This window comes from Nerophis ophidion, linkage group LG17 (genome assembly GCF_033978795.1).
Source record: "Nerophis ophidion isolate RoL-2023_Sa linkage group LG17, RoL_Noph_v1.0, whole genome shotgun sequence".
Classification (NCBI taxonomy): Eukaryota; Metazoa; Chordata; class Actinopteri; order Syngnathiformes; family Syngnathidae; genus Nerophis; species Nerophis ophidion.
The window spans coordinates 24,108,349-24,133,244 of record NC_084627.1 but is presented as its reverse complement, the minus strand read 5'-3'; the positions used below and the strand labels follow the sequence as shown (position 1 = coordinate 24,133,244).

At 42.4% G+C, this 24,896-nt stretch overlaps 1 protein-coding gene across 3 annotated transcripts in view; it reads left to right on the top strand.

Moving 5' to 3' along the window:
* Positions 1 to 24,896, top strand: part of LOC133536245 (mucin-2-like) — a 152,461-nt gene that overhangs the window by 45,561 nt on the left and 82,004 nt on the right. The window contains exon 3 of one of the 3 annotated variants that reach the window (XM_061876629.1): positions 17,390 to 17,461. In XM_061876629.1, coding sequence (XP_061732613.1) covers positions 17,390 to 17,461 — 72 coding nt within the window. Of the gene's footprint in view, positions 1 to 12,412; positions 13,757 to 17,386; positions 17,462 to 24,896 lie in introns of those variants that run through there. The other 2 variants (XM_061876628.1, XM_061876630.1) reach the window with 2 other exon arrangements.

Genomic DNA, 24,896 nt, shown 5'->3' with positions numbered 1-24,896 from the left:
AAAAAATAATGAACTTTGTGACTTCAATAATAAATATGGCAGTGCCATGTTGGCATCTTTTTTCCATAACTTGAGTTGATTTATTTTGGAAAACCTTGTTACATTGTTTAATGCATCAAGCAGATCATCACAACAAAATGAGGCGTAATAATGCGTTAATTCCACGACTGTATATATCGGTGTCGGTTGATATCAGTATAGGTAATTAAGATTTTGACAATATCAGAATATCGGGTATCGGCAAAAAAGCCATTATCGGACATCCCTACAAATTATCAATTAACTTGTAGATGGTAAAATGGACAATATATATTACGGTTCAATTCCGCCAACTGAGATTTTTACCATAAAATCGACTTTGGTACTGTTTTTTTTTTCCATATACAGTAGGACACTAAAATATATAATATATTCTGATTTATTAAATTGTATAACAGTCCAAAAATATTGCTCATTTGTAGTGGTCTTTCTTGAACTATTTGGAAAAAACATATAAAAATAACTAAAAACTTGTAGAAAAATAAATAATTGATTCAATTATAATTAAAGATTTCTACACATAGAAGTAATCATCAACTTAAAGTGCCCTCTTTGGGGATTGTAATAGAGATCCATCTGGATTCATGAACTTCATTCAAAACATTTCTTCACAAAACAAGAAATCTTTAACATCAATATTTATGGAACATCCATCCATCCATTTTCTACCGCTTATTCTCTTTTGGGGTCGCGGGGGGCGCTGGAACATGTCCACAAAAAATCTAGCTGTCAACACTGAATATTGCATTGTTGCATTTCTTTTCACAATTTGTGAACTTACATTCATATTTTGTTGAAGTATTATTCAATAAATATATTTATAAAGGATTTTTGAATTGTTGCAATTTTTAGAATATTTAAAAAAAAAATCTCACGTACCCCTTGGCATACCTTCAAGTACCCCCAGGGGTACACGTACCCCCATTTGAGAACTACTTAATTAATGGACTGTAGAGATAGACATTTCTATAATTTAGAAAGGAGCCACTTATTTTTGAGGAACAACTCTTTATGCTCCCAAAAGGCTTTTTTATCGTTAACTAAATATTTTTTTTTTACAAATGTGTCAAATACATTCCTAATGTAAAAATATTATTATATCAAATGTATATTTGTATGTTATTAAATGCTGAAAACTGAGCAGATTGAAACAAAAAAAATCATAAAACACAAAAACAAATCTAATTTCATTGTATCATTTGTGAATTTCCAACTATTAACAGTAAAACACCAAAACATTACCAAACTAAATATTAATTATCCATTCGTAAAACTAAAAGAAGAAGCAGAATCCAGTTTTTGCTACTTAGTGAAGATGGGCATTTAAAAACACAAAGTGTGTCATCTTTTATTTCTTGCTGCTCATTTTCTCTACTTTCTTGGTCTCGTACTAAGTGTGGACGAGATTTTTATTTGATTATCTAAGAAGTCAAGGTTATTGTGTTAACATGATTATTCTCAAAACATTATTTCATTAATCATGTATGAACAGAGAATAATTTATTTGACTGCACATGCTCCTTTACCTTAACTGCAGATTAAGTTTACTGCAAAGGAAAATGATAAACAAATGATAAATGGGTTGTACTTGTATAGCGCTTTTCTACTTTCAAGTTACTCATAGCACTTTGACACTACTTCCACATTCACCCATTCACACACACATTCACACACTGATGGGGGAGCTGCCATGCAAGGCGCTAACCAGCACCCATCAGGAGCAAGGGTGAAGTGACATGCTCAGGACACAACAGAAGTGACGAGGTTGGTACTAGGTGGGGATTGAACCAAGGACCCTCGGGTTGCGCACGGCCACTCTCCCACTGTGCCACGCTGTCCCTAGCGGTGGAAGAAGTAGTTCTAAGGTCAGTGATCAGGTCAATGCTTACGTCAATGCTAAGATGATGAAGGACACTCCAACTGGTGTGCTTGCTGGCCTGCGGTGCTTGCTTTGCTGCTCAGGCCTTGAATTTCACTTCAATATAAACACCTACGGGACTTAAAGGTGAACTGAACTTAAAAAAAAAAAAAAATTGCCTATCATATGTTTTTATTTTTTTATGCATTCTAACGCGTAAAAAATTGCAAGACCGAGGTGGCTAACAATGGAGATAATGGGAGTACACTATTGCGCCCATACAGCTCTCAAAAACATCCAAAAATGGCCAACAATATCCAGACTCCACATGTTGTGACCTGAATGTTAACTAAATATTAGCGATATTGTTATTATAATCTCTAACACAGACAAACTTTTTTTAGCGGCACTGTCATCTCAGTGAGCTAATTAGCTTATGCTGCTATACTGAAAACTTGAGCTGCTGCATCGCCTCAGAGTTGGTAAAAAGTAGTCCTAGATCAGAGGTCTGCAACCTGCGGCTCTAGAGCTGCATGCAGCTCTTTAGTGCCTCCTTAGTGGCTCCCTGGAGCTTTTCAAAAATGTATGAAAATAGAAAAAGATGGGGAAAAATATATTTTTGTTTTAATAGGGTTCCTCTCGGAGGACAATTCCACATATTAAACATGCTTTTCTGATGAGAGTATTTGGCGAGTGCCATTTTGTCCTACTAATTTTGGCGGTCCTTGGACTCCCCAGAGTTTGTTTATATTTACAATTTTCTTGTTTTATGCCACTCTTTCTTTGTCTGATTTTGTCCATCAAACTATTTATGCTGTGTGTAAATGCAAAAATGTGAGCTTTTTTGATGTTATTGACTTGTTTGGAGTGCATGACTTCAAGCGAATCAATGCTAACATGCTATTTAGGCTAGCTGTATGTACATATTGCATCATTATGCCAAACTTGTATGTACAAACCCCGTTTCCATATGAGTTGGGAAATTGTGTTAGATGTAAATATAAACGGAATACAATGATTTGCAAATCCTTTTCAACCCATTTTCAATTGAATGCCCAACAAAGACAAGATATTTGATGTTCAAACTCATAAACTTTATTAATTTTTTTTGCAAATAATAATTAACTTAGAATTTCATGGCTGCAGCATGTGCCAAAGTAGTTAGGAAAGGGCATGTTCACCACTGTGTTACATCACCTTTTCTTTTAACAACACTTAATAAATGTTTGGGAACTGAGGAAACTAATTGTTGAAGCTTTGAAAGTGGAATTCTTTCCCATTCTTGTTTTATGTAGAGCTTCAGTCGTTCAACAGTCCGGGGTCTCCGCTGTCGTATTTTACGCTTCATAATGTGCCACACATTTTCGATGGGAGACAGGTCTGGACTGCAGGCGGGCCAGGAAAGTACCCGCACTCTTTTACTACGAAGCCACGCTGTTGTAGCACGTGTCTTGGCATTGTCTTGCTAAAATAAGCAGGGGCGTCCATGATAACGTTGCTTGGATGACAACATATGTTGCTCCAAAACCTGTATGGACCATTCAGCATTAATGGTGCCTTCACAGATGTGTAAGTTACGCATGCCTTGGGCACTAATACACCCCCATACCATCACAGATGCTGTCTTTTGAACTTTGCGCCTATAATAATCCGGATGGTTATTTTCGTCTTTGTTCCGGAGGACAACACGTCCAGAGATTCCAAATATAATTTGAAATGTGGACTCGTAAGACCAAAGAACACTTCCACTTTGCATCAGTACATCTTAGATGTGCTCGGGCCCAGCGAAGCCAGCTGCGTTCCTGGGTGTTGTTGATGAATGTTTTGCTTTGCATAGTAGAGTTTTAACTTGCACTTACAGATGTAGCGACCAACTTCAGTTACTAACAGTTTTTTTATGAAGTGTTCCTGAGCCCATGTGGTGATATCCTTTACACACTGCTGTCGGTTTTTGATGCAGTACCGCCTGAAGGATCAGAGGTCCCTAATATCATCGCTTACGTGCAGTGATTTCTCCAGATTCTCTGAACCTTTTGATGATTTTACGGACCGTAGATGGTTAAATCCATAAATTCCTTGCAGTAGCTCGTTGAGAAATGTTGTTCTAAAACTGTTCGACAATTTGCTTACAAATTGGTGACCCTCACCCCATCCTTGTTTGTGAATTATTTAGCATTTCATGGAAGCTGCTATTATATTCAATCATGGCACCACTCTGTTCCCAATTAGCCTGCAGACCTGTGGGATGTTCCATATAAGTGTTTGATGAGCGTTGCTCAACTTTATCAGTATTTATTGCCACCTTTCCCAACATCTTTGTCACGTGTTGCTGGCATCAAATTCTAAAGTTATTGATTATTTGCAACAAAAAAAAATCAGTTTGAACATCAACTATCTTGTCTTTGAAGCATATTCAACTGAATATGGGTTGAAAATGATTTGCAAATTATTGTATTCCGTTTATATTTACATCTCTTTACAACTCTTATGGAAACTGGGTTTTTATAGTAAGGGTGTAACAGTACGTGTATTTGTATTGAACCGTTTCAGTAAGGGGGATTTCGGTTCGGTTCGGAGGTGTACCCAACGAGTTTCCACATGGACCTATTAGGTAGCGCACCACAGATTGTGTAAACAATGCAGAGCGAGGCACAACACACGGCAGGCTAGCAGCGACCAGGCTAGGACAACATGCAAAAGCCAGAGCTGGTGCGATACAACAATGGAGGATGGAGGTTTGCCGACATTGTTCAGCAGCAGTAGGGTAAGCTTCCACCAACACGTCAAGCATGCTAACTCCTCAAGCAGCCTCTCCTCGGCCATAAAACTCGCCATAAGAGCGCTAAAACATACCGGTATAGTGAGTTTACATTATTCACCCAAGAAACCTTACTTAGTAGAGATTTCCGTCCAGACAGTTTTTAACGGGACATGTTAATGCAGTAGTGAGCCACGGATGAGGAGATGTTGCTCCATTATTGATTGAAGTAAAGTCTGAATATCATTAAAACAGTTAGCTCCATCTTTTGACACTTTTTCGACTCCCGTCCTCGCAACAAAGATGACGGAGAAAAGATGTTGCCGAAGTTCAGCTACGTAAATAAGATCGACCACAAAACGGCGCAATCCTGAACCGACTGACAGAAAGCGGCTTGAAGATGATCTGTAAAACATAATCTATGCAACATTTTGACCAAAGAACAACCATTACATGTTATGTAGACCACAAGGAAGTGTTTTACATTCATGAACAAAAAAAAGACCCATTTAATGCGCCTTTTATATGAAAATAAACTTGTGCGCCCTAAGGTCCGGACAAAACGGTAAAACTTTGAAGAGTCTGGATCTTAATTGAGGTACAGGGCAAAGCTGCTCAAGATGCACTCTCATTTGATATTGAAGTTGTCAAACTAACACGAGACAAAAAAAATATAATCAAATGAGTATAGCATGGTTGTTCATCCGTTGGGGTGTCATTAAAAAATGTTGGCCCATATGGGGAATGGCAGAAAATAATTGGGAACCACCACCATTTGTGGTTAATCAGTATTAAACATGATTGAACTACCATATTTTTCGGACTATAAGTCGCAGTTTTTTTCATAGTTTGGCTGGGGGTGCGACTTATACTCCGGAGCGACTTATGTGTGAAATTATTAACACATTACCGTAAAATATCAAATAATATTATTTATCTAATTCGCAGAAGAGACGAAGAAAATGTCAGCAATCTTCACACACACGTCAACCAATAAGAATTCGGCGGGGAAGGGTCATGGCAGAAGTGCATTTGTGGGTCATGAAATGCTAACTGCTATATGCTATATACTACTGTCGTAACTATTAAAATGGATCATTTCGTCGTTGGCGGTAACTTATAAAAACTGAGAAGGGTTGAACAAAAATGGCACCGAAAAGGAAATCATGTACTGCAGATTACAAGCTGGACGTAGTAAAATATGCAGCAGAAAACGACAAAAGGAAGCGGCGCATACCTTTGAAGTTGGCAGAGTTGTTTAGAAGCGACATCGAGGAAGAAGATTTCATGGGATTTATGGATTAGGAGTGACAGATTGTTTGGTAAACGTATAGTATGTTCTATATGTTATAGTTATTTGAATGGCTCTTACCATAATATGTTAGGTTAACATACCAGGCACCTTCTCAGTTGGTTATTTATGTGTCATATAACATACACTTATTCAGCCTGTTGTTCTCTATCCATCCATCCATCATCTTCCGCTTATCCGAGGTCGGGTCGCGGGGGCAACAGCCTAAGCAGGGAAACCCAGACTTCCCTCTCCCCAGCCACTTCGTCTAGCTCTTCCCGGGGGATCCCGAGGCGTTCCCAGGCCAGCCGGGAGACATAGTCTTCCCAACGTGTCCTGGGTCTTCCCCGTGGCCTCCTACCGGTTGGACGTGCCCTAAACACCTCCCTAGGGAGGCGTTCGGGTGGCATCCTGACCAGATGCCCGAACCACCTCATCTGGCTCCTCTCGATGTGGAGGAGCAGCGGCTTTACTTTGAGTTCCTCCCGGATGGCAGAGCTTCTCACCCTATCTCTAAGGGAGAGCCCCGCCACACGGCGGAGGAAACTCATTTCGGCCGCTTGTACCCGTGATCTTATCCTTTCGGTCATGACCCAAAGCTCATGACCATAGGTGAGGATGGGAACGTAGATCGACCGGTAAATTGAGAGCTTTGCCTTCCGGCTCAGCTCCTTCTTCACCACAACGGATCGGTACAACGTCCGCATTACTGAGGACGCCGCACCGATCCGCCTGTCGATCTCACGATCCACTCTTCCCTCACTCGTGAACAAGACTCCTAGGTACTTGAACTCCTCCACTTGGGGCAGGGTCTCCTCCCCAACCCGGAGATGGCACTCCACCCTTTTCCGGGCGAGAACCATGGACTCGGATTTGGAGGTGCTGATTCTCATTCCGGTCGCTTCACACTCGGCTGCGAACCGATCCAGCGAGAGCTGAAGATCCCGGTCAGATGAAGCCATCAGGACCACATCATCTGCAAAAAGCAGAGACCTAATCCTGCGGTTACCAAACCGGAACCCCTCAACGCCTTGACTGCGCCTAGAAATTCTGTCCATAAAAGTTATGAACAGAATCGGTGACAAAGGACAGCCTTGGCGGAGTCCAACCCTCACTGGAAATGTGTTCGACTTACTGCCGGCAATGCGAACCAAGCTCTGGCACTGATCGTACAGGGAACGGACCGCCACAATAAGACAGTCCGATACCCCATACTCTCTGAGCACTCCCCACAGGACTTCCCGAGGGACACGGTCGAATGCCTTCTCCAAGTCCACAAAGCACATGTAGACTGGTTGGGCAAACTCCCATGCACCCTCAAGAACCCTGCCGAGAGTATAGAGCTGGTCCACAGTTCCACGACCAGGACGAAAACCACACTGTTCCTCCTGAATCCGAGGTTCGACTATCCGACGTAGCCTCCTCTCCAGTACACCTGAATAAACCTTACCGGGAAGGCTGAGGAGTGTGATCCCACGATAGTTGGAACACACCCTCCGGTCCCCCTTCTTAAAGAGAGGAACCACCACCCCGGTCTGCCAATCCAGAGGTACCGCCCCCGATGTCCACGCGATGCTGCAAAGTCTTGTCAACCAAGACAGCCCCACAGCATCCAGAGCCTTAAGGAACTCCGGGCGGATCTCGTCCACCCCTGGGGCCTTGCCACCGAGGAGCTTTTTAACTACCTCAGCGACCTCAGCCCCAGAAATAGGAGAGTCCACCACAGATTCCCCAGGCACTGGTTCCTCATAGGAAGACGTGTTGGTGGGATTGAGGAGGTCTTCGAAGTATTCCTTCCACCTATCCACAACATCCGCAGTCGAGGTCAGCAGAACACCATCCGCACCATACACGGTGTTGATAGTGCACTGCTTCCCCTTCCTGAGGCGGCGGACGGTGGTCCAGAATCGCTTCGAAGCCGTCCGGAAGTCGTTTTCCATGGCTTCCCCGAACTCTTCCCATGTCCGAGTTTTTGCCTCCGTGACCGCTGAAGCTGTACACCGCTTGGCCTGTCGGTACCTGTCCACTGCCTCCGGAGTCCTATGAGCCAAAAGGACCCGATAGGACTCCTTCTTCAGCTTGACGGCATCCCTCACCGCTGGTGTCCACCAAGGGGTTTTAGGATTGCCGCCCCGACAGGCACCAACTACCTTGCGGCCACAGCTCCGATCTGCCGCCTCGACAATAGAGGTGCGGAACATGGTCCACTCGGACTCAATGTCCAGCACCTCCCTCGTGACATGTTCAAAGTTCTTCCGGAGGTGGGAATTGAAACTTTGTCTGACAGGAGACTCTGCCAGACGTTCCCAGCAGACCCTCACAATGCGTTTGGGCCTCCCAGGTCTGTCCGGCATCCTCCCCCACCATCGCAGCCAACTCACCACCAGGTGGTGATCGGTAGAAAGCTCCGCCCCTCTCTTCACCCGAGTGTCCAAAACATGAGGCCGCAAATCCGATGACACAACTACAAAGTCGATCATGGAACTGCGGCCTAGGGTATCCTGGTGCCAAGTGCACATATGGACACCCTTATGTTTGAACATGGTGTTTGTTATCGACAAACTGTGACGAGCACAAAAGTCCAATAACAAAACACCACTCGGGTTCAGATCCGGGCGGCCATTCTTCCCAATCACGCCTCTCCAGGTTTCACTGTCGTTGCCAACGTGAGCGTTGAAGTCTCCCAGTAGGACAAGGGAATCACCCGGGGGAGCACTTTCCAGTACTCCCTCGAGTGTTCCCAAAAAGGGTGGGTACTCTGAACTGCTGTTTGGTGCATAAGCACAAACAACAGTCAGGACCCGTCCCCCCACCCGAAGGCGGAGGGAGGCTACCCTTTCGTCCACCGGGTTGAACTCCAACGTACAGGCTTTGAGCCGGGGGGAAACAAGAATTGCCACCCCAGCCCGTCGCCTCTCACTGCCGGCAACGCCAGAGTGGAAGAGGGTCCAATCCCTCTCGAGAGAAGTGGTTCCAGAGCCCTTGCTGTGCGTCGAAGTGAGTCCAACTATATCCAGCCGGAATTTCTCGACTTCGCGCACTAGCTCAGGCTCCTTCCCCCCCAGTGACGTGACGTTCCACGTCCCAAGAGCTAGCTTCTGTAGCCGAGGATCGGACCGCCAAGTGCCCTGCCTTCGGCTGTCGCCCAGCTCACAATGCACCCGACCTCTATGGCCCCTGCTATGGGTGGTGAGCCCATTGGAGGGGTGACCCACGTTGCCTCTTCGGGCTGTGCCCGGCCGGGCCCCATGGGAACAGGCCCGGCCACCAGGCGCTCGCCATCGTGCCCCACCTCCGGGCCTGGCTCCAGAGGGGGGCCCCGGTGACCCGCGTCCGGGCGAGGGAAATCTGGGTCCATGGTTTTTCATCTTCATAAAGGTCTTCGAGCTGCTCTTTGTCTGATCCCTCACCTAGAACCTGTTTGCCTTGGGAGACCCTACCAGGGGGCTTTATGCCCCCGGACAACATAGCTCCTAGGATCATTGGGACACGCAAACTCCTCTACCACGATAAGGTTGCAGCTCAGAGAGGAGCTGTTGTTCTCTATTCTTTATTTATTTTAAATTGCCTTTCAAATGTCTATTCTTGGTGTTGGATTTTATCAAATACATTTCCCCCAAAAATGCGACTTATATATGTTTTTTTTCCTCCTTTATTATGCATTTTCGGCAGGTGCGTCGTATATTCCGGAGTGATTTATAATCCTAAAAATACGGTATATATAAAACATATTTCCTAGTCTTTGTTGAAGACACCCCTGATCTTTCTCCCTTTCGGTCTTCCTCGCCTCTTAAAATTGATCAAGCAGTGAACACAACTTGAACTGCGGCGGCTCTGTAGTTCTCCGCAAGAACTCAGGATTTTTTTTAAAAACAAAACATGCCTTTGAAATGTGTCTATTCTGAGAATCGAGGCATTGGCAGACGTTTGGGTTAATGGAGCTTTCACAAATATTAGCAGGTGTGCAGCTTTAACACCATCAAATAAAGCATATTCACTTACTTCACTTTGCTGGAATAGTGCAGGCTGTCTGCTTTGGACCACCTGTGTCATGTCGCCCTCCTCCACCATTTACAGTCTATGAGAAAAACATTTTTTTCCCATCTTTGCTCCGTAACATTACATCTAGCAAACACCTGCTGTGTAGCTGCAATTCAGTGTTTACACTTCCAAATATGTTGTCCAGAAAAATAAAGTGGTAAAATAACTATGATTTACTTACTAAGATTAGGAGGTTGCCAGGAGCTTGGTTATTATTTGCGTCATGAAGCCAACAATCTTCAATATATTAAAAGACGTTAGGACTAGGCTGACCATATCGTGAAATCCCAAAAAGAGGACACATATGCGTGCCAATTAAAGTTAAAACGTTAAGTACCAATGATTATCACACACACTGTGGCGAAATTATTCTCTGCATTTGCCCCATCACTCTTGAACACCCCCTAGGGGGGGTGAGCAGTGGGCAGCAGCGGTGCTGCGCCCTGGAATAATTTTTGGTGATTCAACCCCCAATTCCAACCCTTGATGCTGAGTGCCAAGCAGGAAAGGAATGAGCCCCATTTTTATATTCTTTGGTATGACTCGGCCGGGATTTGAACTAACAACCCTACCGATCTCAGGGCGGATACTCTAACCACTAGGCCACTGACTAAGTTTGGAGAAAATTTGCCAATGATACTTAAACTTGCTTTATAAATAATATATCTATTTAAATAAAATATTTTTTCTCCTCTGTTGACAGCAGTTTTGGTGCTAGGAATTTTCAAAATGGGGTCCCGTGGGCCCCATCAAGTCATAAAAATGGGGTCCCACAGTAAATTTTTGGGGTCCCACTTTTTTGTAAGCGTTTTGAAAACAAATGATAAACGTATCCATTATCCTGTTGTATCTCACATTCTATATCGTGTTTTGGAAAAAGGTTGTCATAAACGTTACTTAATTTATTAAAAGAAATAATATAAAAAGAAGACACATGTGTATACATATGTAAATGTATTCAGTTATAAAGATTAATTCACTTTCTTCTTTCCTTCATGGATCTAAACTTTACCGCTGCTGCTAGTTTTTTTTATGTTTTTATTTACTAAGTTGTAGGTGTATTTATTTCAGTACAAAAGTGTAATAAGTGTCTTGCTTGGGTCATGAAATGATGATAATGGTGTGCCAGGGCATACATACATTTTATATTTAACGCTTAAATCTCTGGCAAACACACAAAATATGAAAAATCTTCCACCAAAAATATTTTTCAAAGTGGAATATTTGATGTGACGTAATCAGGGTTGAGGTGGGGGGGACGTAGGTGTATATTGTAGCATCCTTGAGGAATTAGTGCTGCAAGGGGTTCTGGGTATTTTTTTTCCGAAATGTGTTTGTCATTCTGGTTTGGTGTGTGTTCAGAGTGTGGCGCATATTTGTAACAGTGTTAAAGTTGTTTATACGGCCACCCTCAGTGTGACGTGTATGGCTGTTGATCAAGTATGCCTTGATTGACAATAAATTCATTATCTCGCTCTCTCTGTCTCTGCCCCTCACTCAGGACTGTTGCTGCGTGCGCACAACTTCAAAATGTATTTTGTTTTAAACTACTCTTAACCCTGTACGTACATTGGAAATACACGCAACCTTGACACAAAACGCTGCACATTTGAGGCATTTATGAAACCCCGCCTGGACAGCCCGGACAGTCCCGCAAAAGAGGACATGTCCAGGGAAAAGAGGACGTATGGTCAGTCTAGTTAGGACACATTAAAATACTGACACCCAAAAAAGCATTTCCAGACAACGCTCTTGCTTTTTTTTAATCCATCGATCCATATGAAACAATAGGTTATGTTGTAAAAGTTGTTTTTGGAAGAGCGTATTATTTCACTCACCACTTAGACAGGAATATAAAAACTAAAGCCAGGTCAGACTAATTTTATTTTCATCACGTCTCCATACATATTTTAAGTAGCAATGGGGGACCTTAAACTTATTTTATAACTTATTAGATAGTGAGAAAAGCCTTGCTACCAGCCGCATACCAACAAAGCCAAGCGGGAGGAGTTAGAGGACGTTCGTATTAAAAGAACAGATATTTGGCAGCAACAGATTTCATGGAAGGCAGCAAGGTGGAAAAAAGGGGTTAGTGCATGTGCCTCACAATAGGAAGGTCCTGATTAGTTCTAGGTTCAAGTGTGGAGTTTACATGTTTTCCCCGTGACTGCGTGGGTTTTCTCCGGGTACTGCGGCTTCCTCCCACCTCCAAAGACATGCACCTGGGGTTAGGTTGATTGGCAACACTAAATGGTCCCTAGTGTGTGAATGTGAGTGTGAATGTTGTCTGTCTATCTGTGTTGGCCCTGCGATAGGGTGGCGACTTGTCCAGGGTGTACGCCACCTTCCGCCCGATTGTAGCCAAGATTTTTGTTATTCTTGTGTTTTGCATGATTTATGGACAATAAATCATCCCTTCTGTCAGGTCGGGGTCGCATCTTTATGCGGGGTCGTTCTCCCAGGAAGGCAGACGAAAAACTCCGGACGAAAGAGTGAGGTAGGAATGATTTATTGTCCATAAATCATTCAAAACACAAGAATACCAAAAAACGTTCTGATGGCATAGGAGCTATGGCGAAGCTTAGCACATGAACTTGAAGTCAAGAAAACAAGGAATACCCAAAGCAACTGTTGCATTTGCAAACAAGGAAGCCAAACTGAGAGTGGTGAGCAAAGTGAATAAAAAGCTCTTTGATTAGTGGTTGACAGCAGCTGAGCATGCCGACCACTAAGTGGAAGCAGGTGAAAACAATAAGTAGCCATGGCAAACAAACCAAACTCAGAGGTGTCACAAACAGGAACTAAAAGAGTCCAAAACTTACAGAAAATAACAAAAACATGATCCGTACCACGGATCATGACACTAATACAGTTAAGTCATTTTGATAGTAGGCTAATTGTCATGTTTGGTGATCATGTTTAGTTTGGCTATGTTCTGTTTGGTTTTTGCACACTGTCAGTTCCTGTTTATTCACTCCATGTTTTTTCACTACCCATCAGTTCACCTGTCCTCACGACTCACGCACCTGATTCATTTGAAATCACGCACCTGTTTTCAATCACCACATCACCATTTAAGCCTGTCATTTTCTGTTGGTCGGCCTAGCGACATCACACTCCTGACACTTTTGATTGCTCACTTCTTGCCATAATTTCATGCTTTTCACGTCGGAGTAAGTGTAGTTTTGGCTCCTTGTGTGTTATCGAATCAATTTTAAACTCCTTTTATTTGTTTTTAAATGTCTAAACAACCTCTCGCCAACATATCTCTCCGACCGCCTTAAGCCTTACTGGCCCACTCGATCCCTAAGATCAGCCGATCAGCTGCTACTGACGATCCCTGACACAAGGCTGAAGCTTGGAGGTGACAGAGCTTTCGCTGCTGCTGCTCCCAAGCTCTGGAACGACCTACCTCTGAGTGTTAGACAAGCCTCCTCTCTTCCTGTTTTCAAATGTCTCTTAAAAACATACTTTTATTCCTTGGCTTTTAACACTAAGTGATAGCCATCCTGAAGTGCCGCCCCATTATACACCTGCTGTGAACCTGTTTTTATGTTTTATTTATTTATTTCTTATGTTCTGTTTGTGTTGTGTTGTTTGCTCGGTCTTTGTATTATCTTTTAACCTGTCCATTGTACAGCCCTTTGGCTACCCCTGTGGTAAATTGTAAATGTGCTTTATAAATAAAGTTGATTTGATTTGATTTGTTTCATGTCCTTAGTCTGTTAATGTGTTAGTTTTGTTCCTGCGTTAAGTTTGTTCCTCGCCTTGTGTGCGCCCTTTTTTTTTGTAGTACTTTTGAGTGTTGAAATTAAATGATGTTCATACTTTCTACTGTTGACCTAAAAAGTCTGTTTGCATCCTGGGAGAACAAACCCCGCCGCAAGTTGCAACCTCCCCGCCATGACAATAATATAGTTAAGTCATTTTGATAGTTGGCTAATATGGTTAAGTCCGTCAGGCTTGGTAAAATGATAGGACTCAGATGCAGAGTAGGGACTTTAGACAGGCTTTTATTTTGAACACTTCTTTTCACCTCCAAAGTCAAGGAATATCAATATCTATAATAATCACAAAAAACTACTCGGCGAAAAAAGTTTCCAAAAAAGGAACAACCGAAAATCTCTCTGAACGGAGGAACACACAGAAGCAAAGATAAACTATAGTTGGCGTCGTATGTGCTATAAAAAGGAGGACAAAAAAAACAACAGCTATGAAAACTTCTACACTACCTAATGTGAATTATAAGTGAAGTGAATTATATTTATATAGCGCTTTTCTCTAGTGACTCGAAGCGCTTTACATAGTGAAACCCAATATCTAAGTTACATTTAAACCAGTGTGGGTAGCACTGAGAGCAGGTGGGTAAAGTGTCTTGCCCAAGGACACAACGGCAGTAACTAGGATGGCGGAAGCGGGAGTCGAACCTGCAACCCTCAAGTTGCTGACACGGCCATTCTACCAACTGAGCTATGCCGCCCCCAATAAAGTTATAACACAAATTGTCACTCAAAAAGTTGAGGAAGGAATGGAAAAATTAACTGAAAACTTACCACTTCGGCTGAATAACGAAATAACCACAATCACTCTGCTGAGGAGGAAGAAAGGAAAACTCAAAAAAGTCTCAAAGGGGTTCAGGATCAAGGGACATAAGCAAACGACAAGGCAAGGCATGGACATGACATGGACGCTAGAGAGCACGAATGAACGAAACAATCTGGCACAGAACAAAGGGAGGAGTGGGCTTATAAGACACATGAGGATAATAGAGAACAGATGGAAACAATCAGGGAACAGGGATGACGTCAGACTGATGACACAAAACGAGAGGAGAGTTATTCTTCAAACTAAAACATGCAAATCATAAGACAGAAAAAAACCAAGACAAGACATCCCTCACCTCTGTGTGACAACGTCATTTTGATAGGAGACTAATATAGCTAATATAGACAATTATATTATGTGTTGCCTTCAATATAAGACTTATATAAGGCTTTTAATTTTGGTTGCCGACCCCTGGCCTAACCTATGCTGTGATACAGCCCAATCACTCATAACCTAGCCGAGTATCGTGGGCAACTTGCACCGACCGGCTCTGCGTGGACAGAACCCAGCGTGTAAGCTTGGTGAGCAGCCGAAGGCAAAGACGGCAGCGGAGCAGATTGAGCATCAAGAGGAAGGAACATGAAATATCGGGAAGAGCGCCTAGGCGGGGAAGCACGTGGGAGCATCTGTAGTTATTTTTATGAGGTCTCATGTCAATCATGCAACACCAACCAGGATGCTAAACAATCAGCCCAAAAAAAAAAAAAAAAATCTGCTTCTGGATCTCATGTTGGTGGTTTGGGTTTACTGTAGACCAGTGGTTCTTAACATTGTTGGAGGTACCGAACGCCACCAGTTTCATATGCGCATTCACCGAACCCTTCTTAGGTGAAAAACATTTTTTTTTTTTTTTCATATTCAAGAAAAAGCTATATGTTTTTTTAATGGTGCACAAAATGAACCATGCATGAACATCCCCTTGTTCAAAGAATAAAACCAACACAGTGCATGAACTCACCCCGATTGAAACAAGTTCAAAAACTTATTTGGGGGTTACCATTTAGTGGTCAATTGTACGGAATATGTACTGTACTGTGTAAACTGTACTGTTTCATATAATGTATTCTTTTCCTTTTCAATCTGCTTGTAAAAGTTTCAAAACGATCAATCAAACAACCTGCAAATCAGATGGAAAATTAGAGGGAACATTGTTTGGGGGTATCCATAATACGCTGATAGGGAGAACTTTTTATTTACACGATAAGTCGAATGTGTCTTTACCTCCGTGGCGTAGGCTCCGCCGAACCCCTGAGGCCGACTCACCGAACCCCTAGGGTTCGATCGAACCCAGGTTAAGAACCACTGCTCTCCCGTCCAAAGGCAAAACCCAGTAACTCAATTTTGGTCAAAACTGAGCTGATAATAATTTTGGAGGTGATATGCTTTACATTAGTGTATGCGATATTGTAATTTGTTCCGTAAGTAAGCTGTTACGCGCATGGCAGGACCTAGCAACTACCACATAACCGCGTAGATACAACAGAAAAACCTAGTATCTCAAGGGACCAATCGGAGCTTCTTTGTCAGTCGCCTTATTGTCTTTAATGAGACATTTGCACGAATGGGGGCCGACAGTCAACCTGATTATGTGATATTATGGCACGAGGGGATATTTGGAAGATTGGTCCAGGACGTTGCAAGCACCTTCATTAAATGTGTTGTTCTTGATTATTCCCCTTGCATACTCTTTTGGGCAGATAACTGTGGAGGTCAAAATAAAAACTGGACGCTGTACACGGCTCTTTCCCAATTTTGCAAACGCAGAATGGGGCCCACCCGAGATTGTGATAAAATATCTGGAGAAAGGGCACACGTTCATGAGAGCAGATTCAATCCATGGCTCAATCAGCAAGAAAATGAAAGCTCAAGAAAACATCTATACGTTTGATGACTTTGTAGATCTTTGTAAGACAGCATCAAGATAGATTGGTTGTCCTTTGTTTTCTCCAAATCAGTTAGCAGTGAGTTACTAGGTTTTGCCTTTGGACGGGAGTGCTGTAGACCAATGGTTCCCAACCTTTTTGTATCCGCGGACCGGTCAACGCTTAATAATTTGTCCCGCGGCCCGGGGGGGAAGGGGTGGAGGGGGATCCTTTTTTATTCATATATTTATTTTTTTCTTTGTCATAAAAAAAGGGACGTTTTTGTCATGAAAAAGTTTTTGTGGTTGGTGCACTAATTGTAAGTGGATATTGTGTTTTTTATGTTGATTTAATTTTTTTTTTTTTTTTTTTTTAAATAAAAGTGAATTAAAAAATTATTCTGCGGCCCGGTTGGGGACCACTGCTGTAGACCCTTAACAATTCTCATCATCGTTTAATTAATGTACTGTAAGCTCCTTAGTCATCTCTAATGCCTTATCGCCACGACATAGTGCAATGAGAGATGGGTTGGATGCGTGTGTAGCCACAGTCTGAGGCGTGTAATCCGAATCAGGGCGTTTTGCACCGTTGCCAACACAACAACGCCACGCAGACTTCAGCGGCGTCTCCCTTCTTACGCGCAGGATGAGAGAGATCGGTCTAATGCATGCAGACTTGACTTTTACCTCCATAAGCAGTATTTTATGCCCCAAATGATGTAGTGACTCACGGGTTACGTAACAGCCCGACTTGGAGGAGTGGGGTGCGGACGTGGGAGTTGGGGGGGGGGGGGGTGTATGGTTAACGTTCATTAAAAAAATCATCAGGGGTTGATTTCACAGATAATTTTTGCAACTCAATAAGGGACACACGGACGTACACTGAAGCACATCCTTTTACCCCTGATATTTCATCTCTGTGCTTCTCAACAGAAGACATTCCTACAGAACCGGCCAGGACATTGAGAACTGTGGGACCTGCAGGGACTGCGCCTGCATTATCTACAGGTAGGCAATGATGCATGCGTGTGTGTCTCCGTGTATTTGCTGCATTACATGTTAAGGCCACGAGAGCACATTGCGTGTCTCGGCGCTCGGTTATTGTGCATCACGCTGTCATGCCGCATCTCATCACTTTCCGAAGTCGGGTCTTATGGCTTTATTACCGCGTATGTGCGGCGGCTCTGCGTGACAGCGCGCTTGTGTGTCGATGGCGGAACCTGCGAGGTCGCTCACTGCACTGTTTGTGTCGAATCGGAGCGACGCACACTTTCACTCTCTCCTTTGCGGCGGCCTAATGAAGTGGAAAACAACACGACTAAGTTGTGCACTCTGTTCAGAACGCCTCTCAATAAATGCACATATCGTTAAAGTGCTTTGGAAGACACACTCATTTTATAATCATTATACAAATAGTCAATGATCAAAACAAGTCCTTGCAAAGCTTAAAGCCAGCTATGATTTTTTTTTTTTTAACCATTTGCAAATAATTTTCTACCCATATTCAATTGAATATGCTACAAAGACAACCTATTTGATGTTCAAATTGATAAACATTTTTTTTTTTGGGCAAATAATCATTAACTTTAGAATTTGATGCCAGCGACACGTGACAAAGAAGTTGGGAAAGGTGGCAATAAATACTGATAGAGTTGAGAGATGCTCATCAAACACTTCTTTGGAACATCCCACAGGTGTGCAGGCTAATTGGGAACAGGTGCGTGCCATGATTGGGTATAAAAGCAGCTTCCATGAAATGCTAAGTAATTCACAAACAAGGATGTTGTTAGGGTCACCAATTTGGAAGCAAATTGTCGAACAGTTTTAGAACCATATTCCTCAACGAGCTATTGCAAGGAATTTAGGGATTTTACCATCTACGGTCCGTAAAATCATCAAAAGATTCAGAGAATCTGGAGAATCACTGCATGTAAGCGATAATTTTACGGACCTTTGACCCCTATGGCGGTACTGCATCAAAAACCGACATCAGTGTGTAAAGGATATCACCACATGGGCTCTGGAACACTTCATAAAACCACTGTCAGTAACTACAATTGGTCGCTACATCTGTAAGTGCAAGTTAAAACTCTGCTATTGAAAGCAAAACCCATTTATCAACAACACCAAGGAACGCTGACACAAAGTGGAAAAGTGTTCTGTGGTCTGACGAGTCCACATTTCAAATTATATTCGGAACAAAGGGGAAAATAACCATCCGGATTGTTATAGGCGCAAAATTAAAAAAACAGCATCTGTGATGGTATGGGGGTGTACTAGTGCCCAAGGCATGGGTAACTTACACATCTGTGAAGGCACCATTAATGCTGAATGGTCCATACAGGTTTTGGAGCAACATATGTTGTCATCCAAGCAACGTTATCATGGACGCCCCTGCTTATTTCAGCAAGACAATGCCAAGCCACGTGTTATAACAGCGTGGCTTCGTAGTAAAAGAGTGCGGGTACTTTCCTGGCACGCCTGCAGTCCAGACCTGTCTCCCATCGAAAATGTGTGGCACATTATGATGCGTAAAATACGACAGCGGAGACCCCAGACTGTTGAACGACTGAAGCTCTACATAAAACAAGAATGGGAAAGAATTCCACTTTCCAAAGCTTCAACAATTAGTTTCCTCAGTTCCCAAACGTTTATTGAGTGTTGTTAAACGAAAAGGTGATGTAACACAGTGGTGAACATGTCCTTTCCCTACTACTTTGGCACATGTTGCAGCCATGAAATTCTAAGTTAATTATTATTTGCAAAAAAAAAATAAAGTTTATGAGTTGGAACATCAAATATCTTGTCTTTGTAGTGCATTCAATTGAATATGGGTTGAAAAGGATTTGCAAATCATTGTATTCCATTTATATTTACATCTAACACAATTTCCCAACTCATATGGAAACGGGGTTTGTATAACATATAGAACATGCTATACATTTACCAAACAATCTGTCACTCCTAATCGATAAATCCCATGAAATCTTATACGTCTAGTCTCTTACGTGAATGAGCTTGATAATATTATTTGATATTTTACGGTAATTTTTCATCTAATTTCACACATAAGTCGCTCCTGAGTATAAGTCGCACCCCGGTCCAACTATGAAACAAATTGAGACCTATAGTCCGAAAAATACGGTACACACGTTTGTCTGTACTAAATGTTCAGTTCAGTTCAATTCAGTTCAGTTTCAGTTTCATTTTATTTCGAACATGCATACAACACACTGCAATTCATCGCATATTTCCAGTTGTTTCATTACAGCACGTCCGAAAAGGAGTAGGAAGAAGCTGGGCTTATTTAATCCTACCCTTTTTCATACCATAGCAATTGTATCCTATTTTCCTGTTCTCTGTAACATAACGGTGAACAAAGAAATAATAATAAACAATAAACCATACTAAGTAAACAAATATTAAATACATAAAAAATATTTGTCTCAATTAAAAAAAAAAAAAAAAAAAAAAGGTTTAAGATTAGGGATGTCCGATATTATCGGCCGATAAATGCTTTAAAATGTAATATCGGAAATTATGGGTATCGGTTTGAAAAAGTTGAATTTATGACTTTTTAAAACGCTGCTGTGTAGGGAGAAGTACAGCGCGCCAATAAACCTAAAAGGCACTGTCATAACATTTAGGGCTTTTACTCACACAATTGAATGCAAGTCATACTTGGTCAACAGCCATACAGGTCACACTGAGGGTGGCCGTATAAACAACTTTAACACTGTTACAAATATGCGCCACACCGTGAACCCACACCAAACAAGAATGACAAACACATTTCGGGAGAACATCTGCACCGTAACAAAACATGACCTCAACAGAACAAATACCCAGAAACCCTTGCAGCACTAACTCTTCCAGGATTCTACAATATACACACCCCCCCCCCCCAACCCCGCCCACCTCAACCTCCTCATGCTCTCTCAGGGAGAGCATGTCCCAAACTCAAAGCTGCTGTTTTGAGGCATGTTAAAAAAAAATAATGCACTTTGTGACTTCAATAGTAAATATGGCAGTGCCATGTTGGCATTTTTTTCCATACCTTGAATTGACTTCCAAAGACATGCACCTGGGGATAGGTTGATTGGCAACACTAAATTGGCCCTAGTGGGTGAATGTGAGTGTGAATGTTGTCTGTCTATCTGTGTTGGCCCTGCGGTGAGGTGGCGACTTGTCCAGGGTGTACCCCGCCTTCCGCCCGATTGTAGCTGAGATAGGCGCCAGCGCCCCCCGCGACCCCGAAAGGGAATAATCGGTAGAAAATGGATGGATGGAGTTGATTTATTTTGGAAAACCTTGTTACATTGTTTAATGCATCCAGCGGGGGATCACAACAAAATTAGGCATAACAATGTGGTTATTCCACGACTGTATATAATGGTATCGGTTGATATCGGAATCGGTAATTAAGAGTTGGACAATATCGGAATATTGGATATCGGTCCCAAAGCCATTATCAGACATCTCTAGCGATGATAGTAATGATTGTGTTTCAGTGGCTGTCTCTCCTTGTCCACAAACAGGGTATTGTAGGATTACATTATTATCACCCTGCGATGAGTTGGCATCTTGTCCAGGGTGTACACCGCCTTCCGCCCGATTGTAGCTGAGATAGGTACCAGCGCCCCCCGCCACCCCAAAGAGAATAAGCGGTAGAAAATGGATGGATGGATGGATTATTATCACCTCATTAAATAGTTCATTATTCTTCCATGGTAGTAGCAATAGTGGTGTGTGCGTGTGTGTGTGTGTGTGTGTGTGTGTGTGTGTGTGTGTGTGTGTGTGTGTGTGTGTACTTACTTGTAGTGTGTTAAGTTTATTGTGTGATGTTGTCTCTTCTAATAAGATTTCAAGTTCTAGATATCAAGAACAAGTTGCTGTTTTTTGAAGCTGCCTCGCTGACATACAACAATCTCAAAAATAGCGTGCCACATTACATCAAACGTAACATTCTGTAATTAAATCGCTGGTTTTCACCTTAGTCATGTTTTGTTTTTGCAAGTTAAATATGGCCTACCATATTTTCCAGACCTTAAGCCAATACTTTTTTCCCACGCTTTGCACCTAAAACGATGCGGCTAAGTCACAGATGTTTCTAAGTCAACATCCAAAATATTTTGTAAATCATATTAGACCGACAGAGACACCGAAAAGGTACGTTATTGTTTTTGCTATGGTGCCATCTTTTGGACTAAATAGCTCACTGCAGGTGCTGGTGGTTAAAAATGTACTTCCTGCTTTTTGCCTTATACCAGAAGAATAACCGTCCAAAGCCGTTCTGCTCGAAAGGATTCTGTATTCATCACTCTAAGCAAGATGTATAAATTTTACAATATAACTAAAACATTTCATACTTAATAAACCGTCCCATGTGTAACGTCTGTAGAAGTGTTTTCATGCATATTTGTACGTGCTATTGTAATGTAATCAACCTAGCGTCGTTAGAATTAGCGAATATACTAACACATTTACAAGAGTCTGTGATAGTATTATTAACTTACGATGGCATTTGTTCATTTTCGTAAATCCACCAAAACATCCCTGTGGAGTTATTGAGTCTGTTTAGCTGATTGGAGAGCTAGCTTCCGCACCTCGAAGGTCCATGACAATGACTTCCGTTTTTGTTTGATCAGGCGTTTTACTGCCGTTTGACAGGTACAATTTGGAAACAATTAAGGTGTTAAAGGTGTGTAAATAAACTGTGACAGACTTCTCAAGCCGTCATGCGGGTTCCAAGGACAGTCAAGAAAGGACATAGCGGCTGCACGTTTAGACTTCTTTACTTTTCAATAAAGACTGCTTTTCAGCTGCTCCGTCTGTCGCTCGCTCTTCCGCTTGCCTTTCTGCTTCGGGCGTCGTCGTCTCTCTTGCGCTCTCAGTCTCTCTCTCGCAGCGTCAGCTTCCCTCTAGCTCCTTTTTTTCTCTACGCCTCTCCTCCTGACGGTCACGGCTGTCGCCCTTTTGTACAGTGCGAGAGGATTACTCAATTTATCTTGATTGCGGCGTCGCTCCCGGCACGCCCTGCCTCGCCGCTCGCTCGACATCCACGCCTCCTCGCCGCCATCATGGGCTGGGCTACGTTGTGTCCTACCTCGGTGTCGGACTGCCGGCTGCGCCTCTCCACATAAACATGTACAAAAATCTTACTTTACAACGTATAATTCCGCGGTTTATAGTCTGGTGCGGCTAGTATATGTAAACATGGTTTGGGCATCTGTTCAGGATGCCACCCTAGATGGTGTTTAGGGAAAGTCCGACCGGTAAGAGGCCACAGGGAAGACCCAGGACACGGGTAGATTATGTCTCCTGGTTGGCCTTGGGATCCCCATGGAAGAGCTGAACGAAGTGGCTGGGGAGAGGAAAGTCTGGGCTTCCCTGCTTAGGCTGCTGCCCCCGCGACCACACCTTGGATAAGTGGAAGAATATGGATGGATGGATGGATGGATGGATGGATATTTGTTTTTTGTGTGGGTGCGGCTTAAACCCGCCAATCTACAGCCCAGAAAGAACGGTTAATTCAATCACGTTTGTATGATGGCAACAGCTTTAACCTGAAACAGATTATTTACACAACTATTATTTCCGATGAGAAAAAATGTTTTAGAATTATAGATGAAGATTGTGTTCAGGCTTCCCCTAAGATACACAATCGATACATTTAGCGACAGGTTATTATAGTTCAGTGGTTCTCCACCTTTTTTCAGTGATGTACCCCCTGTGAATATGTTTTAATTCAAGTACCCCCTAATCAGAGCAAAGCATTTTTGGTTGAAAAAAAGAGATAAAGAAGTAAAATACAGCACTATGTCATCAGTTTCTGATTTATTAAATTGTATAACAGTGCAAAATATTGCTCATTTGTAGTGGTCTTTCTTGAACTATTTGGAAAAAAAGATATAAAAATAACTAAAAACGTGTTGAAAAATAAACAAGTGATTCAATTATAAATAAAGATTTCTACACATAGAAGTAATCATCAACTTAAAGTGCCCTCTTTGGGGATTGTAATAGAGATCCATCTGGATTCATCAATTTAATTCTAAACATTTGTTCACAAAAAATGAAATCTTAAACATCAATATTTATGGAACATGTCCACAAAAAATCTAGCTGTCAACACTGAATATTGCATTGTTGCATTTCTTTTCACAGTTTATGAACTTACATTCATATTTGTTGAAGAATTATTTAATAGATATATTCATAAAGTATTTTCGAATTGTTGCTATTTTTAGAATATTAAAAAAAATCTCACGTACCCCTTGGCATACCTTCAAGTACCCCCAGGGGTACGCGTACCCCCATTTGAGAACCACTGGTTTACATGATGTGTATTGAAATTGAAATCCAAGTTAATACAACACAGTGTGGTTATTAATAGTGTGGAACCAAGCAGTGTCAAGAAGAGACTGATAGCATGCTCAAATATAATTTGATTGGGAGTCTAGTGATGGAAGGTTTCACCTCGACACCTCAGAGGGATTACGTGTGGGACAAACCAAGTCATAAATCTGAGAACATAGAAACAACAAGAACACAACGAACGGCTCCAGGTTCATCATCTATCCTTTTAACCGCGAGTCTTGGGGAAAGGTACACAACACCGACTGATTGTGCTCCGTGATTAGATTTGGCAGCGCGCTCATCGACTCATTATTCAGGGATGCTAATATAGATGATTCCTCCAGCTACAGAACGTCTCTGACGTTAGTGTGATTAGCAAAAAAATTTAATCATTCCCAGCGCCGACTTACTGTAAATGATTCTATGGCGACATTATCTCGTGTATGCACTCGGTGATTTGTTTATGTTAGACATGAAATGTGATTTACTTAAGCACTAGGATGACTAGGATTTGAGCGTAGATGAGTAGAACACGTTGAAGAGAATCAGTAAAGTGAGGACTTGTAGCGGAGAACAAGAGATGCAGAGTCGCGGTTCTGGTTTGTATATACCGTATTTCCTTAAATAGCCACCGGGTATGTAATATGCGCCTGCCTTAAATTACTGCCGGGTCAAATTCACTCGCCAAATTTAATAGCGCATGCTTACTTTTACCACCGGCTCAAAGTTGTGACGTCACGAGTGATGCTAACCCTGTCATCATTTCCAAAATGGCGGAGGAGTTTTTGTTTGCTTTTACTACGTGTTAACCAGGGGTCTTGTTCCACAGCCATACAGGTCACACTGATGGTTGTGATATAAAACAACTTTAACTTTCCTACTAATATGCGCCACACTCTGTGAACCCACACCAAACACATTTCTGGAGAACATTGGCTCTGTAACACATTCTAAACGCAACATAAGAATTACCCAGAATTCCAATGCATCCATGACTCTTGGCTATATTATACACCCCGCTAGCACCAACCCCCCCCAATCCCCATCTCCGTGCGTCGGTTGAGGTAGACGAGGTTGGGGGCGC